At 41.8% G+C, this 18,316-nt stretch overlaps 1 protein-coding gene across 1 annotated transcript in view; it reads right to left on the reverse strand.

Annotated features, from left to right (window-relative positions):
• Positions 1-18,041, reverse strand: part of LOC143785931 (uncharacterized) — a 43,405-nt gene extending 25,364 nt beyond the window's left edge. Inside the window, exons 1-6 of the mRNA XM_077275075.1 lie at positions 17,974-18,041; positions 17,774-17,883; positions 16,173-16,390; positions 14,126-14,280; positions 6,890-7,132; positions 6,105-6,264 (exon numbers count right to left, since the gene is read on the reverse strand). Of these exons, the coding sequence (XP_077131190.1) occupies positions 6,105-6,264; positions 6,890-7,132; positions 14,126-14,280; positions 16,173-16,390; positions 17,774-17,879 (882 nt within the window). The 5' untranslated portion in view covers positions 17,880-17,883; positions 17,974-18,041. The remainder of the gene's footprint in view (positions 1-6,104; positions 6,265-6,889; positions 7,133-14,125; positions 14,281-16,172; positions 16,391-17,773; positions 17,884-17,973) is intronic.
• Between the last annotated feature and the right edge of the window lie 275 nt (positions 18,042-18,316).

The following is an 18,316-nucleotide window of genomic DNA, read 5'->3' on the forward strand; positions in this document are numbered from 1 at the left end:
GCGGCTTTGCGCTCCCGCAAACGCCGGTCAATCTGAATAGCCAGCGCCATAGAATCATTCAGACTTGTAGGAATGGAGAAACCCACCATCACATTCTTAATGGCCTCAGAAAGGCCATTTCTGAAATTTGCGGCCAGAGCACACTCATTCCACTGAGTAAGCACGGACCATTTCCGAAATTTTTGGCAATACACTTCAGCTTCATCCTGGCCCTGAGAGATAGCCAGCAAAGCTTTTTCTGCCTGAATTTCAAGATTGGGCTCCTCATAAAGCAATCCGAGCGCCAGAAAAAACGCATCAATATTTGCCAATGCCGGATCTCCTGGCGCCAAAGAGAAAGCCCAATCCTGAGGGTCGCCACGCAAAAAAGAGATAACAATTTTAACTTGCTGAGCTGAGTCTCCAGACGAACGAGGTCTCAGAGATAGAAACAATTTACAATTATTCCTAAAATTCCTAAATTTAAATCGATCTCCAGAGAACAGCTCAGGAATAGGTATTTTAGGTTCTGACATAGGACTACTAGTAACAAAATCCTGAATGCCCTGCACACGAGCAGCAAGCTGGTCCACACTAGTAATCAGAGTCTGGACATTCATGTCTGCAGCAAAGCTTAAAGCCACTCAGAGAAAAAGGGGAGGAAGAAAGAAAAAAAAAAAAAAAAAACTCAGAATTTCCTTTCTTTTAATCCCACTTCGGCAATGCATTAACTATTCACTTAGGCCTGGCATACTGTTATGACCCCAATGGCAGAGGGTCTCAGAGGTGACAAAAAAGTCTGCAAACACAAAAAACCAGCTCATAGGGAAGTGGTAACTAGGCTGACCGTATACCTGATCCTAGCACAACAACTAACAGTAGCCGGGGAACGTAGCTACGTTGATTCTAGACGTCTCGCGCTAGCCGGAGAACTAACTAAACCTATAAGGGAAAATAAGACCTTTCTTGCCTCCAGAGAAAAGACCCCAAAGTTGGATACAAGCCCCCAACAAATAATAACGGTGAGGTAAGAAGAAAAGACAAACGTAAGAATGAACTAGGTTTTAGCAAAGAGAGGCCCACTGACTAATAGCAGAATATAGGAAGATGACTTATACGGTCAGCAAAAAACCCTATCAAAATATCCACGCTGAATATTCAAGAACCCCCGAACTGACTAACGGCGTGGGGGGAGAATATCAGCCCCCTAGAGCTTCCAGCAATATCAGGAATCACATTTTGTACAAGCTGGACAAAAATAAGAACAATGCAAATAACCAAAAATAAGAAAGCAGGACTTAGCTTATCTTGCAAAGAACCAGGACCAGCAGACAGGAGCAAACAGAAATGAACTGATTACAACGGTGCCAGGCACCAGACTGAGAATCCAGGAAGTTTAAATAGCAACACCCCTAGCCTAACGAACCAGGTGGGTACCAAGCTGGGGAAAGACAATCCCAGTGTCATACCACTAGTGACCACAAGAGGGAGCCAAAAAGTAAAGTTCACAACAGCTATGTAAGTAAAATAAATAAATACTCAGATGTTGGATGAATGCCGGGGAGCCTTACGAGAATGTAAAAGCAGCTGTTTTTCTTCTTGACCTTTGCTGCAGCAGTCTACATTCAGTAGCAGGAATTATAGTCTGCTGTGTGATTTCTAGAAGTGTGTTCTAAAAGTGTGGATTACATTAGAATTAAAACCTGAAAGATGTATACAGACTGTGCCCTGCTACCTGCCACCATCGCACTCTAACAAGCATCTCTATTCTTCCAACAGGTATGTTCACCCACCCAGCTCTCCTGCTATGAAGTGCACATAGTACATCACCCAGCTTTGCTCATAGACTTTCCTCTGCTCCCTGCTTTCATATGGTATGTTCACCCACCCAGCTCTCCTGCTATGAAGTGCACATAGTACATCACCCAGCTTTGCTCATAGACTTTCCTCTGCTCCCTGCTTTCATATGGTATGTTCACCCACCCAGCTCTCCTGCTATGAAGTGCACATAGTACATCACCCAGCTTTGCTCATAGACTTTCCTCTGCTCCCTGCTTTCATATGGTATGCCTTTCAGCTAACCCCAACTTACCCTGTGATATTTATGACATTGTTTACTCAGGCTTGATTGTATGCATCTGGTCCACCCTTAATTCTCTGACCAAGATGAGCAGAGACCACTCCTCTCTGCTTCACACCTGAACGCACTTAGTTTTCCATATATTGCATAGCACAAGTCTGCATGACTTTAGTCTGCTGTGTGATTTTTAGAAGTGTGTTCTAAAAGTGTGGATTACATTAGAATTAAAACCTGAATTGAACCTTAAGGGAACTGAAGGTAACTGGCCAGTCACTGCAAACAATGTTTCTGTTTGTTATCACTTTCCCCCCCATATTCTTTCACTTTCTGCTACCTCCCCCAATCCCCACACCAAGTAAGGAACTGTTCATCTCCTCTTCAATCCTCCCCATCCATCTCACCTCCTCCTCAGAACTGTTCCTTAGCATACAATCCTCTGTCTCAAAGCACAGGCAGCCCCCTCATGCCCTCTCCTGCTCCCACCTGCTAACACTATCTCTGCTCCTTCTCACTGCTGGTGATATCTCTCCAAATCCTGGTCCTCCTCACCATATTCCCACAGTCATTTCTACCTCCCATCCACGCTCCATCACAAACTTCCGGAACCTCTCTAACCTTATACCCATTCGCCCAGCCCCTGCTTCCCCAGTCCCACTAACAGGAGCTCTGTGGAACGCTCGCTCTGTCTGTAACAAGCTTCCCTACATCCATGATCTATTTGTTGCTACCAAACTTTCCTTCCTCGCCATCACCGAAACCTGGCTCACCCCTTCTGACACAGCCTCCCCTGCTGCACTCTCTTATGGTGGCTTCCACCTTTCTCACACACCCCGCCCCAGCAGCAAGCATGGTGGAGGAGTTGGTTTTCTCCTGTCAGATAACTGCTCCTTCACCCCAATCCCACTGCCACCCTCTGTTACCCTCCCTTCCTTTGAGGTGCACTCTGTGCGCATCTACTCCCCCTCCAACCTCCAACTGGCTGCCATTTACCGCCCCCCAGGGCCAGCCACCGCCTTCTTTGACCACTTCACCACCTGGCTACTTCATTTCCTTTCTGCGGAGATCCCCACTATCATCATGGGCGATTTCAACATCCCCATTGACACTTCCCTCTCAGCTGCCACTAAACTTCTATCTCTCACTTCATCCTTCAGCCTCACTCAATGGTCTTCTGCAGCCACTCACAAAGATGGTCACACACTGGACCTCATCTTCACCCGCCTCTGCTCCCTATCTAACCTCTCTAACTCACCTCTTCCTCTCTCTGACCACAACCTTCTCACATTCTCATCTCTCTCCACTCCATGTCTACAATCCCCACCCCACAAACTTTCACACCCTCACAGAAATCTTAAACATCTTGACCTACATTCATTCTTTGAATCCCTCCTCCCTCTCACAGACATAAGTTCCATACACAATGCGGATGACGCTGCCGCTCTATAGAACACCACAATAGCTGTAGCTTTGGAATCTGCTGCCCCACTTACACATACCAAAGCTCGCAAAATCAACAGACAGCCCTGGCACACCAGCCTGACCAAAGAACTGAGGCGAGCATCCAGGGCTGCTGAGCGCAGATGGAAAAGATCCCACTCCAACGACCACTTCATCGCATTCAAACAGTCCCGCACTACTTTCAAGACCACACTCGCCACAGCTAAACAAACCTACTTCTCATCTCTCATATCCTCCCTGTCTCACAACCCTAAGCAGTTATTCAACACCTTCAATTCTCTCCTCCATCCCCCAGCACCTCCTCCCTCCCCACTTATCTACGCTGAAGACTTTGCCTCATTCTTCAAGCAGAAGATTGATAGCATCAGAGACAGTTTTGATCAACAAGCCCCAGAGCCCTTCCTCCCGACTTCCCAGCCCTCCACCTCCAAAACCAACTTCTCCACCATTACAGAAGATCAAGTCGCCACTCTACTCTCAAGATCGCATCTCACCACCTGTGCACTTGACCCGCTCCCATCCCACCTCATCCCAAACCTCACCACAGTCTTCATCCCAACCCTAACCCTAACTCTCTTCAACCTATCACTAACAACTGGCGTTTTCCCCTCAAGCTTTAAACATGCCTCCATCACACCTATCCTCAAAAAGCCCTCTCTTGACCCATCCTCTGAATCTAGCTATCGCCCTATATCACTTCTCCCATATGCCTCAAAACTACTGGAACAACACGTCTACCTTGAACTGTCCTCCCATCTCTCTTCTTGCTCCCTCTTTGACCGCTTACAATCTGGCTTCCGCTCACACCATTCCACTGAAACTGCCCTAACTAAGGTCACCAACGACCTCTTAATCGCCAAGAGCAAGCGACACTACTCTGTTCTCCTCCTCCTCGACCTGTCGGCTGCCTTTGACACAGTGGACCATTCCCCATTATTACAGACCCTCTCATCCTTTGGCATCACAGACGTGGCCCTAGCCTGGATCTCATCTTACCTAACAGACCGGACATTCAGCGTCTCCCACTCACACACCACGTCCTCACCTCGCCCCCTATCTGTCGGAGTCCCGCAAGGTTCAGTCCTTGGGCCCCTGCTCTTCTCCATTTACACCTTTGGCCTGGGACAGCTCATAGAATCTCATGGCTTTCAGTATCACCTCTATGCTTATGACACACAGATCTACATCTCTGGACCAGATATCACCTCCCTACTATCCAGAATCCCTCAATGTCTGTCCACTATTTCATCCTTCTTCTCCGCTAGATTTCTGAAACTTAACATGGACAAAACAGAATTCATCATCCTTCCCCCATCTCACGCGACCCCCCCAACGAACCTAACCATTACAGTAAATGGCTGCCCACTCTCCCCAGTCCCACAAGCTCGCTGCCTCGGGGTAATCCTTGACGCTGATCTCTCCTTCAAACCACATATCCAAGCCCTTTCCACTTCCTGCCGACTTCAACTCAAAAATATTTCACGAATCCGTTCATTCCTCAACCAAGAATCTGCAAAAACCCTAGTCCATGCCCTCGTCATCTCTTGCCTTGACTACTGCAACCTCCTGCTCTGTGGCCTCCCCTCGAACACTCTCGCACCCCTCCAATCTATTCTAAACTCTGCTGCCCGACTAATCCACCTGTCCCCCCCGCTATTCCCCTGCCTCTCCCCTCTGTCAATCCCTTCACTGGCTCCCCATTGCCCAGAGACTCCAGTACAAAACCCTAACCATTACGTACAAAGCCATCCACAACCTGTCTCCTCCATACATCTGTGACCTCGTCTCCCGGTACTTACCTACACGCAACCTCCGATCCTCACAAGATCTCCTTCTCTACTCCCCTCTTATCTCATCTTCCCACAATCGTATACAAGATTTCTCTCGCGTATCACCCCTACTCTGGAACCCTCTACCACAACACATCAGACTCTCGCCTACCATCGAAATCTTCAAAAAGAATCTGAAGACCCACCTCTTCCGACAAGCCTAAAACCTGCAGTAACCACCGATCAACCAAACCGCTGCACGATCAGCTCTATCCTCACCTACTGTATTCTCACCCATCCCTTGTAGATTGTGAGCCTTCGCGGGCAGGGTCCTCACTCCTCCTGTACCAGTTATGACTTGTATTGTTTAAGATTATTGTACTTGTTTTTATTATGTATACCCCTCCTCACATGTAAAGTGCCATGGAATAAATGGCGCTATAACAATAAATAATAATAATAATAATAATAATAATAATTATATTCTGTCCACAATGTATTGGACAATTGGGGCGAATACAATTGGGAAATTGGGGAAAAATTAAAAAGACTTTTCAAAAAGCTATAATAAAGATGATAAATAATTATACAATCAACAAATTGTCATTATTATTGGGGATCTAGAACCGTTTCCCTTCCTTTTTGCCTTTTGATGTGGTTTTCAAAAAGCCAGAATGTGGGTTTTTATTTGCTATCTTTGTACAAACCAATAATAATAATATGTTTTACTATATCCGTACAGATAATAGATAGATGAAGGTTTTATAGTCCTTTTGTACATTCCTGAAGAAATCTGATGGCAATAAACTTGAACTTACAGGTATACAAGTGCCCGACTTCTCACAAAGGTGTACTTGACAGTGCAGGAAGATTTTGCCGGATCCCTTGATAAACTGGAAAGCTTGCACGGAGAACTGACCATAGCTGGCAATGCCATTTGCAGCCACATGTATGGTGTTGTCCTGCTTATTTTTGCAACTGTAATAACAATAAAAAATAAATCACATTTCTGCCCAGATTCATCCTTTGCATTTTAAGTCACCGTTCTTTTCAGTCTTATGGCGTTGGTGGTTGTTTTTTCTGCTCCAGATTCCTCAAAATAGTACACATGATTCCTCGATTTTACATATAATCAGGTGTTTGTTTTTGCCTTTAATTTTTGTTGTTGCGAATTTTTAGCACAATCAGTTGCACATTACAAAAAAATGGCTCAAAAATTGCGCAAAAATATATAGAGTACATAACATCTCTCTTGGGGGGACTGAAGTATATTTGTGAACATATATAAAAATAGAATTAAAAAAAAGCAAATATAAATATGAATTTTGAAGCAAGGAAAAAAAAGGCGCAAAACACTAAAAATATTTTAAATATTGACACTGCGCCCCTGTTAGCATGGACGAATCATCTATCACTAAAGTACTAAGGAAATTTACTGCTTTGACTTTATTAAGGTTGAAAAATATTTTGAGATACAGTAAGTAGTAAAGTCTTTTGTGTACAAAAATGAGTACGTCCTTTATATTATTGGACAGTTATCTTTATGATTTGGAGAACATAACATGCAATGGAGCAATGTAGTAGAATACATAAAATCACTTACCTGTCTTTGATAATGTAATATTTCAGATTGTCATAGAAATTATTTGTAGGGGTCGCAAAGCAGTTCTTCATCACTAGGTCAAAATGATCCGTATCTCCTTTAGTGATGGTCACACCAACATACAGCATGTCCTTAGTGGAAAGCACATCTCCTTCCTCACGGGGAATTACATAAGCAGGGTCCTTAAAAATGGCCATTTTCACTTCAAATTCACCACTTCCTGTAACGGTGAAGGTTTTTGTGCTGCAAAATGTAGTAATCAATTAAATTAGTAATAAAAAATTTACAAACAAAGACAAAATCATTGGAAAGGAATATTTCATGAGAAAATGACATGGTGTTTTAGTTAGTTTTTTACATGACTTAATATGTTAATGGGAACTCATGTATCCCAAACTGCGGGCAGCTTGAGTCAGAGAATGTCTGCACGATTGCAGCCAGGTATATTATGCTTGTTTTCCCTCAGTTTCCACCCCATTTTTCTTTGATTGACATCTCTGGCTTCATAAAGCCAGAAAATGGTGAAGAAAGACAGAGAACATATACAGCTCTGACAAAAATTAAGAGACCACCACATCAAAACCCTGTCATGGGCAGCCCAATCTCCAGACCTGAACCCCATTGAAAACCTCTGGAATGTAATGAAGAGTATGATAGATATTCACAAGCCATCAAACAAAGAAGAACTGCTTACATTTTTGCCTCAGAAGCAGTGTGAAAGACTGGTGGAGAGCATGCCAAGACGCATGAAAGCTGTGATTAAAAATCATGGTTATTCCAAAAATTATTGATTTCTGAACTCTTCCTGAGGTAAAACATTAGCATTGTTGTTTCTAAATGATTATTAACTTGATTTCTTTGCATTATTTGAGGTCTGAACACTGTTTTTTTTTTGTAATTATGACCATTTCTCCTTTTCAGAAAAAAAAAATACTAAATTTATTGCTTGGAAATTCGGAGACATGTCAGAAGTTTATAGAATCAAAGAACAATTTACATTTTACTCAAAATATACCTATAAAGAGAAAAATCAGACAAACTGATCATTTTGCAGTGGTATCTTAATTTTTGCCAGAGCTGTAGGTGGATTAATTGATTGGCCCCGCCATGGAGCACAGAGCGCCTGTGCTTGGTTTAAACTTTGATTCTGTGCTGACAGATTCCCTTTAAGGTGGGGATGAAAAAGGAAAGCGAAAAACAGCTTGGTCCTTAACCCCTTAGCACATAAGGACATAACTGTATGTCCATAATGTAGCCTACATTTACAGAGCAGGCTCAGGAGCTGAGTCCGCTTCACATGCAGCAAATGTTGTTGTGTTTCTCAACCAGCAATTGCCTGTACAGCAACAGCAATTACCAGAGTGGTTGTTTGACCATTTTAACCAATCACAAACAGCAACATTTAAATTGTACGATTTCGGGGTTCCGTTGGCAACCAGAGGCCTACTGAAGACCACCAGCAGGTTCCATCATGGTCCTCCTAGGAAGCTCAAACTATGGCTGAGCTCTATAGGAGACCAAAACTTTCACTATACTCTGCGGTATATAGAAGGTCAAAACACAGATTCTATAGATACTATATAACATTTAATGCCCCTTTTCTCAAACTATAAATAAAGAAATAAAGTGAAAAAAATTAAAAGTGGTCCAGTCCCAAAGAGTTTAAAGAGTTGATTTAAGATGGTCAGTGTGGGGCACAAAAATCATAATAGTCAGATCAAAAGTGGTGCACTCATCTAGTTAGGTGGTACTCAAAGGAAAAAAACTAAGATACAAAGAGAATAACCTTCGGCACTCAACAAGTCCACAATTTTTTACTCTCAGAAAGGATGGATTTATTAGTAGACAGCCGGCTGTCTAATAATAAATCCATCCTTTCTGAGAGTAAAAAATTGTGGACGTGTTGAGTGCCAAAGGGCACAAAAATCAGACAGTATTAGTAATAGAAGGGCTTATTGCATTAGAGGAGGGAGAGGTCAGTGATTTCAGTGTGGTTTATGGAACTAGGACTATGGTATTACATCAATATCTTTATGTAGCTTATAGGTCCTCATGCAGAATTGAGCCACCATTTTACTACTAGCACTAATAATTATAGAATAATTATATTTGTTACCATTATTGATTGTAAATACATATAAAATACAATACCAAGGAGCATTAGAGTATAGTATTGACTTTATACTAGTGTTCTTAAAGTGGTTGTCCAATGAACAAAGAACATCTTAATTAATAATAATAATATCTTGAAATATTAATAAGTTCCACAATTAGTTGTGTTGAAGAAAAATATTACTGTTCCTTATAAATGTGCCCCTGCTATATACTGTGTTATTTGCTGTGTCTGACCACATACAGCTAAAGCAGCTCTTGGTCCAGCATGCATACGCAGCTCCTGGACAGGGGAGAAATAATTAGTAAATATGTCAGTGACACTGCAGGGACTCTCAACTGTTTTCTGAAGAAACACATTTCCCTGCATGTTTGTTTTATCACAGGAGCAAATGTTTCTGCATTGTTACCAGCCCTGTGAGATCATTGTAAATCAAGTCAGTAACATAAGTCAAAGCTTGTACGCATTAATCTGCAATTGGTGAATGGCCTGAACAACTCAGCCTTCGGATACAAGACAAATGACCCTGACTTTAACCAAAGACTGAAAGACATTGATATACAGATCCTCCTTGAAACATGGACTAAGGCCAATAATGAATCCTATGTCCCCACCGGACAGGAAATTCTCTGTCTCCGCCCTGAAAAACAAAAACATCAAACAGGGCTGGAGCTCAGGAGGAATATTAGTATGGTACAAAGAAGAGCTCCATGAACATATCAGAGCAGTGAAGAGAGGAGACAGCCACATCTGGATAAGAATAAGCCGCTCCATCCTCACATCCGGGGCCGACATCTACCTCTGTGCAGTGTACGTAGCTCCTCCAGAGTCTCCATACTTCAACCCAGACAGCTTTGAGACCCTAAAGACTGAAGCTGCCCATTTCCAGACTCTTGGCAACGTTCTCATCTACGGCGATCTCAGCGCAAAAACGGGAAAAGAGAGAGACTACCTGACCACTAATAGAAACATCTATATACTTGGAGCAGATACCGACTGTGACAACCCAGTGCACACAGACAGGAACAGCTATGATTGCACAGTTAATAAAAGCGGCAGAAAGCTATTGAACCTATGCCGAAGCCTTGGACTTCGTATCCTCAATGGCCGCACCAAGGGAGACTCACTGGGAAAACATACCCTAAACTCCCATGTGGGCAGCAGTGTGATAGACTATGCCATCACAGATATGGACCCTACAAATATTGGCGCCCTTATAGTCACCCCACAAACACATCTGTCAGACCATAAACAAATGCTCCTATACATCAAATCCACAAAGATATCAACCTCACAAACCCCGCAAAAGACCGGCCTCTTTAGCCTGCCACCATCCTTCAAATGGTCCAAGATGTCAGCCCCAAAATACAAAGATGCCATCAACAGACCAGAGATCAAGGAGAAGCTCTAATGCCTCCATAATAACGTGTATGAACTTATCCCAGAAGGAGTACACCTAGCAGTAGGAGACCTTAACGACATTCTATATGCCATGGCAGAAATGTCTGACCTGAAAAGAAGCATCAACAAGAGATGGAGTAAACAAAATCCCAACAACTGGTTCGACTAAGAATGCAAGACCATACGGAAGGCCATAAGAATGGCCTCAAATAAAAAACACAGAGACCCCAACAACCGCACTCTGAGAGAAGCCTACTACACCGTACAATGAAATTACAAAGCCATCCTCAGAAAGAAAAAGCAAAACGACATCTCTACCAAACTCCTCCAACTCCAAGATGCCCTTGAAGACAACAAATTTTGGGAACTGTGGAATCACCTTGGATCCAACCAGAAAAGCAACAGCCTCCACATCCAGAGCGGCAACATCTGGCTCCAGTACTTCAAGGACCTTTACAATGACATCCCAAGTGAAGAGCTGAACCTGGCACAAAAAGAGCTTGTGAAAAAACTGAAAGATATGGAGCAAAAGTTCAAAGATTTCCAAAATCCTCTGGATACACCAATCACACTGACAGAAATAACAGAAAGGATCACACAGATAAAAGGTAAAAAAGCCAGCGGTCCAGATGGGATCCTCCCAGAAATGCTGAAATACAGCCCTCCAGACATCCAGGCTGCGATAACAAAACTATTTAATATCGTACTGCAGGCCGGCTGCTTCCCCAAAAACTGGAACCAAGGCCTCATAACCCCTATACACGAAAATGGGGACAAGTATGACCCAGCAAACTACCAAAGGATATGTGTCAGCAGCAACCTGGGTAAACTCTTCAACTGCATCCTGAACAAGAGGATCCTCACCTTCCTCACTGAGCACAACGTCCTCAGCAAGACCCAAGCAGGGTTCATGCCAAACCACCGCATCACTGACCACATCTACACTCTGCACAGCCTCATCAAGAGCCACGTCCACAATACAAAGAACGGGAAGATATACGCTTGTTATGTGGACTTCAAGAAGGCCTTTGACTCAGTGTGGCACCCAGGACTATTCTTAAAACTGCTGTGGAGTGGAATAGGAGGCAAAACATTTGACGTCATCCAAAGCTCATACACTGAGAACAGTTGCAGTGTGAAGGTCAACGGAAGGAGGATGGCCTATTTCCAACAGAGTCGAGGAGTGAGACAGGGCTGCAGCCTCAGTCCAACGCTCATTATCATCTACATCGATGAGCTGGCAGTGGCCCTAGAGTCCTCCTCAGCACCAGGACTCACCCTCCATGACACCCAGGTAAAATTTCTGCTGTATGCAGATGACCTCGTGTTGTTATCACCAACTGAGAAAGGCCTCCAAGATCATCTGAAAATCCTAGAGACCTTCAGCAGCACATGGGCACTGCCAATCAACGAAAAAAAAACTAATATCATGGTGTTCCAAAAAAGAAAACAGAAACCCAATGGCCATCCTACCTTTATGATAGACAACCGTCCACTTACAGAAACCAACAGGTACACCTACCTGGGCCTAGAACTCAGCCAGTCAGGGAGCTTCAAGCAAGCCATAGCCTTACTAAAAGACAAGGCATCCAAAGCCTTCTATGCCATCAGAAGGCGTCTGTACCATCTCAAGGCACCAGTAACTGTCTGGCTAAAAATCTTTGACTCCATCATTGCCCCAATCCTTCTGTACGGTAGTGAGGTCTGGGGCCCAGTCTCATACCCAAACTGGTCAAAGTGGGATGCTGGCCCGACAGAAATATGCCACCTAGAGTTCTGCAAGCATCTTCTTCAAGTCCATCAGAGCACATCAAATAGCGCTTGCTGAGCAGAGCTGGGCAGATTCCCACTACTCATCGCAATAAAGAAGAAGGCACTGTCATTCAAGGCTCATCTACAAAGTAGCAGTTCCAGCTCCTACCATCACAAAGCCTTCCTTCACCAGGAAGCCTCCCAAGAAAAAGTACCCAAAGCCAGTCTGACCAAGCCATCAACCTACATGGCCTGACAAAAGGTGAAATCCAGAAGATGGTACACAAAGTCAAAGAGGAATATCTCAGCATCTGGAGGAACGACATAAACAAATCCAAGAAACTGACAATATATCAGAATCTACAGAGGGAGTAAAAACTGGCCCATATCTACAGAAACTAGAAACCCCAAAGATCGACAGATTCTGAGCCGGTACAGACTGAGCGCCCACAGCCTATTCATCGAATCCCTGCAGCACCAACAGAACTACAAGCCCCGAGAGAGAGACTCTGCCAGCAGTGCCCCCAGGAGGCCATGGAGGATGAGGCCTACTTCCTGCTGAGGTGCCCTAAATACTCCGCAGTGAGGGACACTCACTTCAAGAGACTGTCTGATCTCCTCCCAGACTTCACCTCCATGGAGGAGGAAGAGAAACTGCCGATAATACTGGGGGAAGAGGAAAGTGCAGTGGCCGTAGCAGCGGAATATGTCAGTGCCTGCCACAGACTAAGAGAAGCCTGATATGTCATGGACTCCTGTACCCCAACACTGGACATATCCCAATCCCCCGACTAAAGAGCCTGATATGTCATGGACTCCTATACCCCACCCTGGAAACATCCCCTATCCTCTAAAAGGAGTCTGATATATCCTGGACCTCTATATGCCTCCCTCCCCCACCCCCATATTTTTACCATATGCTTTGGCAATGCTAATGTGTACTTAGTCCTGCCAATAAAGCTCATTTGAATTGAATTGAGTATGTACTTTGCTCATGGAAGAACCTCTTTAAGACATGACAGAAACTACACTCACTGGCCACTTTATTAGGTACACCTGTCCAACTTCTTGTTAACACTTAATTTCTAATCAGCCAATCACATGGCGGCAACTCAGTGCATTTAGGCATGTAGACATGGTCAAGACAATCTCCTGCAGTTCAAACCGAGCATCAGTATGGGGAAGAAAGGTGATTTGAGTGCCTTTGAACGTGGCATGGTTGTTGGTGCCAGAAGGGCTGGTCTGAGTATTTCAGAAACTGCTGATCTACTGGGATTTTCACGCACAACCATCTCTAGGGTTTACAGAGAATGGTCCGAAAAAGAAAAAAAATCCAGTGAGCGGCAGTTCTGTGGGCGGAAATGCCTTGTTGATGCCAGAGGTCAGAGGAGAATGGGCAGACTGGTTCGAGCTGATAGAAAGGCAACAGTGACTCAAATCGCCACCCGTTACAACCAAGGTAGGCCTAAGAGCATCTCTGAACGCACAGTGCGTCGAAATTTGAGGCAGATGGGCTACAGCAGCAGAAGACCACACCGGGTACCACTCCTTTCAGCTAAGAACAGGAAACTGAGGCTACAATTTGTACAAGCTCATCGAAATTGGACAGTAGAAGATTGGAAAAACGTTGCTTGGTCTGATGAGTCTCGATTTCTGCTGCGACATTCGGATGGTAGGGTCAGAATTTGGCGTAAACAACATGAAAGCATGGATCCATCCTGCCTTGTATGGAGCATCTTTGGGATGTGCAGCCGACAAATCTGCGGCAACTGTGTGATGCCATCATGTCAATATGGACCAAAATCTCTGAGGAATGCTTCCAGCACCTTGTTGAATCTATGCCACGAAGAATTGACGCAGTTCTGAAGGCAAAAGGGGGTCCAACCCGTTACTAGCATGGTGTACCTAATAAAGTGGCCGGTGAGTGTATATGTTCTAGTATCGCTTTAAATATGAAAAAATAGGTAAACCTGATTATGGGTTTCAAAACAGTCTCCAAAGAAACATTCATATTCAGAGGGTAGATACATGAGAAGTAAACCACGTAGTTTTCTCTGTAAACATCCAGAGAAGGATCTGGCTTCAAGACAATGTTATTTTTGTAATTGGCGTGTGTCTCATTTACCTGTAAATGAATAATCATTACATCAATGAGGCGTACCACAATATTACACTAGCTTGTAGTAACAGAGACTGAATATTGTAGAGCATTCATTACAATAATAAATATTTTTATTTTTCAAAATTCAACAAAACCCTTAAGGCTATGTGCACACGTTCAGGATTTATTGCAGAAATTTCCTGAGAAAATCCAGAGATTTTCTGCAAGAAATCTGCATGCGTTTTTTGCGCGTTTTTACAGTGTTTTTGGTGCGTTTTTGGTGCGTTTTTTTTGCGGATTTTTCCGGACATTTCCCAATGCATTATATAGTGGGAAATCTGCGAAAAACCCACAAAATTAATGAACATGCTGCGTTTTTTACCGCGATGCGTTTTTGTCGCGGAAAAAAACGCATCATGTGCACAAAAATTGCAGAATTCATTAAAAATGATGGTATGCATAATGTATGCTGTTTTTTTGTGGTTTTATATAGTTTTTATCGTGAAAAAACGCGAAAAAAACCTTGAAAAATCAGCAACGTGTGCACACAGCCTAAAAGTTACACGGTCTATCAGGTTTCATTCAGATTATATATACCATATATGGGATCCAGCACAACAATAAGGGTGCAAGTCAACGTATGGTTTACGACTATTTCCTGGCTTTCAAAATATTAGGCAGGATTTAGTGAATGTGGATGCAAGAAAATAAAATATCGCAACTGAATTTATCCAATGCAACTATCATAAGGTGGTTGCAGGCATTTTTATACCAATTTAATGTTTGACAGTTATCAGCTCATGTTAGAGGGCCTTAAGCCTTTTTGATAGATTTACACTGAGGAAAAAATGTATAGTTTATTGGCATCAGTCACTCACCACCCAGAAAAAAACTGAAAACATGGCAAAACCCTGGATTGGATCAAATACCAGTGTGCTGCTGTTTTCATATTTTTACAAGATGCTTGCAGTGGAAATACATCAGAAGCGCATGTAATCCACACATGACTATATCAATATAGTGTTGTCAGAGCAAAATACCAGGAATTATCAATAATAAAGCAGTTTTATTTAAAACACAACATTCTAAAGACAGATAAAAAATGCAGCATCAAAAACTAGATAAAAACACATCTAAAAGAAAACACAAAAACCCAAGTAACCTGATTTACTTACCGTAATAGGTGCAAAAAAGGTGCAGAAAGTCTCATTAAATACTTATCATGGGAACAAGCCTAAGTGCACGAATAAGTGAGTAAAATCCACATCAAACACTCAATGGGTGAACTTGACATTAGATACGGGACAGGGTGAAATTTACGCCTAATCTGCAACAAAACCCACAGCAAAATTTGCAGGCAATATGCACAGATTTAGGGGCTTTGTGCCCACGATGAGTGCGGTTTTTAAATGCATTTTTATTGTGTTTTGACGCTGCATTTTTTTGTCACTTTTTGGTATGTCATGTTTTAGATTCACATGTAAAGCATCATGGAATAAATGGCGCTATAATAATAATAAATAATAATAATAATGGTGCTTTATTTTTTATATTCTTGGTATTTGGCTTTTTACAAAACATTATTGATAGTGATATTTTACCGCGTAAATGCACAGAAAATGTATGCATTTTTTACTTTCGGATTTTCCAAAACTTAGCATATCTACAAGAGAAATTGACATGCTGCGCACCACAGATCCTGTGTACACAAGGTAAAAAGGAAGCGCAGTGGGCATGAGATTTCTATAAATCACATCCACTTTGCTGGAACTGTAGAATGCTGTGTTTTTGATCCAGCAGAGTCAAAAAGTCACCAATATATAATATTAATATATGAGATCGGTCACAGGTGATGCGAATGTCTCTTGAGGTTGAAGTGGTTTTCCAGAATGTTAACAACGATTGGTATTACTTACAATCACATATGTACCGCACATTCCGACTTTAGTTGGACTTTGTATGGACACAGTGCGATCATCCTTAAAACCCTCACATGAAGAGTCAATGAGATGGATGCTGTCAACGTCCACTTTGAGTTTTTTTAAATCGGATATCAGAAAAATGATGGTCATGTTTTCTGACCCACAGATGAGAGTCGGGCAAATGTCATTTGGAAGCGATGAGATTTCACCAACTATATTGTAAAGGGGAAAAAAAGAAGAAATTCATATTATATTTTGAATTGTAGTTAAATTAGGCAGTAATTTTGCATTTTATAGCTAAGCGATTGCTTCTTGGGAACTTTGTGTTCTCTTCTACTCAAGGTTTGGCAAATGGTTTATGTCACCTTCTTCTGACTGCAGCAATCTCTGGTTTATCGAGCACTTATTTCCTACTTGTTTTAAGATATATCCTTAACTCCTTTTAGGACACAAATGAAAGATACATTGATGGATATTTTTCATATTCTCGTATCACTTCATATTGATGAGACTCAGAAGCTACCATGTTTTGGATGATGGGGTCAAATTCTTTTTAAACTTACCTTACACGTTAGAAAACAGATTGGTGAATGTACTGTGTCTGGCAGTGAAGCAAATTTTCACTTTTATTTTCATAATCATCAAAATTAGTTTCAAAAGTAAAAAATAGGACTTCATTGTCCATCTGATAAATTAAGATCATTTTCTGTATTAACATATATAAAAATGTCAAATTTAAGCTAAATTCACACAACCATGTGACTGTTACTGTCCAAGAGAAATGGACCCATTTTTTTCTGAGGTCTCATACTAGTTGTTTCCATTTTTTTCTCAATTTTTTTCACTGCAGCAGGTAGACCGTCCGACCTTTTTTCATCCATTGACGTTTAGATTATTTGGTGAATTTTTTTATCTCGGTATTTGTAAGCCACAGCCAAGAGTGGGTCAAATTTCAGAAGAGGAGCACGTGTTTCTATTATACTTTTCCTCTGATTGTTCCTTTCCTGGTTTTGACTTACTAATATAATATATAATATATAATATAATATATAATATATATCAATTATGGAACAAATCAAGCTAGACATGTAGCTCGAAGCAAGGAACATTACGCTATGACTTGATGTCTTGCCTACTTTGGACACACCATATAAAGAAAGCAATCACTGGCTGGATACTATCAAGATAATGATGAAGACCACCCTGGTGATCTTATCTAGGCTTGCACAAGATCGATCTTCCTAAAGAGCGTTCATCCATCAAGTCGCCATGGCTTGAGATCAAGCCCGAGGCCATTAAATAATAATAGTACAAATATATCTAATCAGTACTAAAACTGTAGTCTCCGACTTCTTAGAAATTATGAGGTTTTTTCGTTATTAAACTGATGCTTAAAAAAAATAAATTTGTTTGCTTTTTTTTCATGAAAAAATAAAAAATAAAGATCTTTCAATTGAGAAAAATATATAGTAAAACTACATACATGTTTCTACAATAAATAATAAATACTAACGTGCTGTGCTTCATGGCAGAATCACGGTATATTTTTACTTTAGTGTTGTCAATAATTTAAGATAAAATACTATTTTACTTACTTTTCTCAGAAGTGGGTGAAGCTAGATTGGAATGGAATCCAGAAAGCAATATCATGCTTATTTGGATAATTCTTTGCATTGTTTGGCTAGGCATTATTGAGCTCATAAGTCTACACATAAAGTAAAGAGATAACAGCAAATAAAGTGTGCAAAAATACAAAATATACAAATAATCAAGAAAGAAAATGTACTGTACAAACCTGTGCTGATGCTTTTGGGCATACTAAAATTGAGGTCTAACCTTCAAGAGGTCAACTTATTCAATGTGGCTGAGAACACTAGCTTAGTGGTTTATATATAAAACTGGTTATTTCCTTATTACCCTGTAAACCAGCGTACTACGGGTGTTGAGCATCAATAAAGTCATTAAGGCCAAAATACATACCTAACATGAAGATTTATATTTGGATATGGGACAAACATTATACACTAAAAATTGTGATCTCCGGGACAAACAACACACCCTTTAGTTAAATATAGAACATTATCACACAGTCTTCATCATTGCTTCCAAGAAGTAGAGTTCTATTGTGTAACAGTCAA

This window comes from Ranitomeya variabilis, chromosome 7 (genome assembly GCF_051348905.1).
Source record: "Ranitomeya variabilis isolate aRanVar5 chromosome 7, aRanVar5.hap1, whole genome shotgun sequence".
NCBI lineage: Eukaryota > Metazoa > Chordata > Amphibia > Anura > Dendrobatidae > Ranitomeya > Ranitomeya variabilis.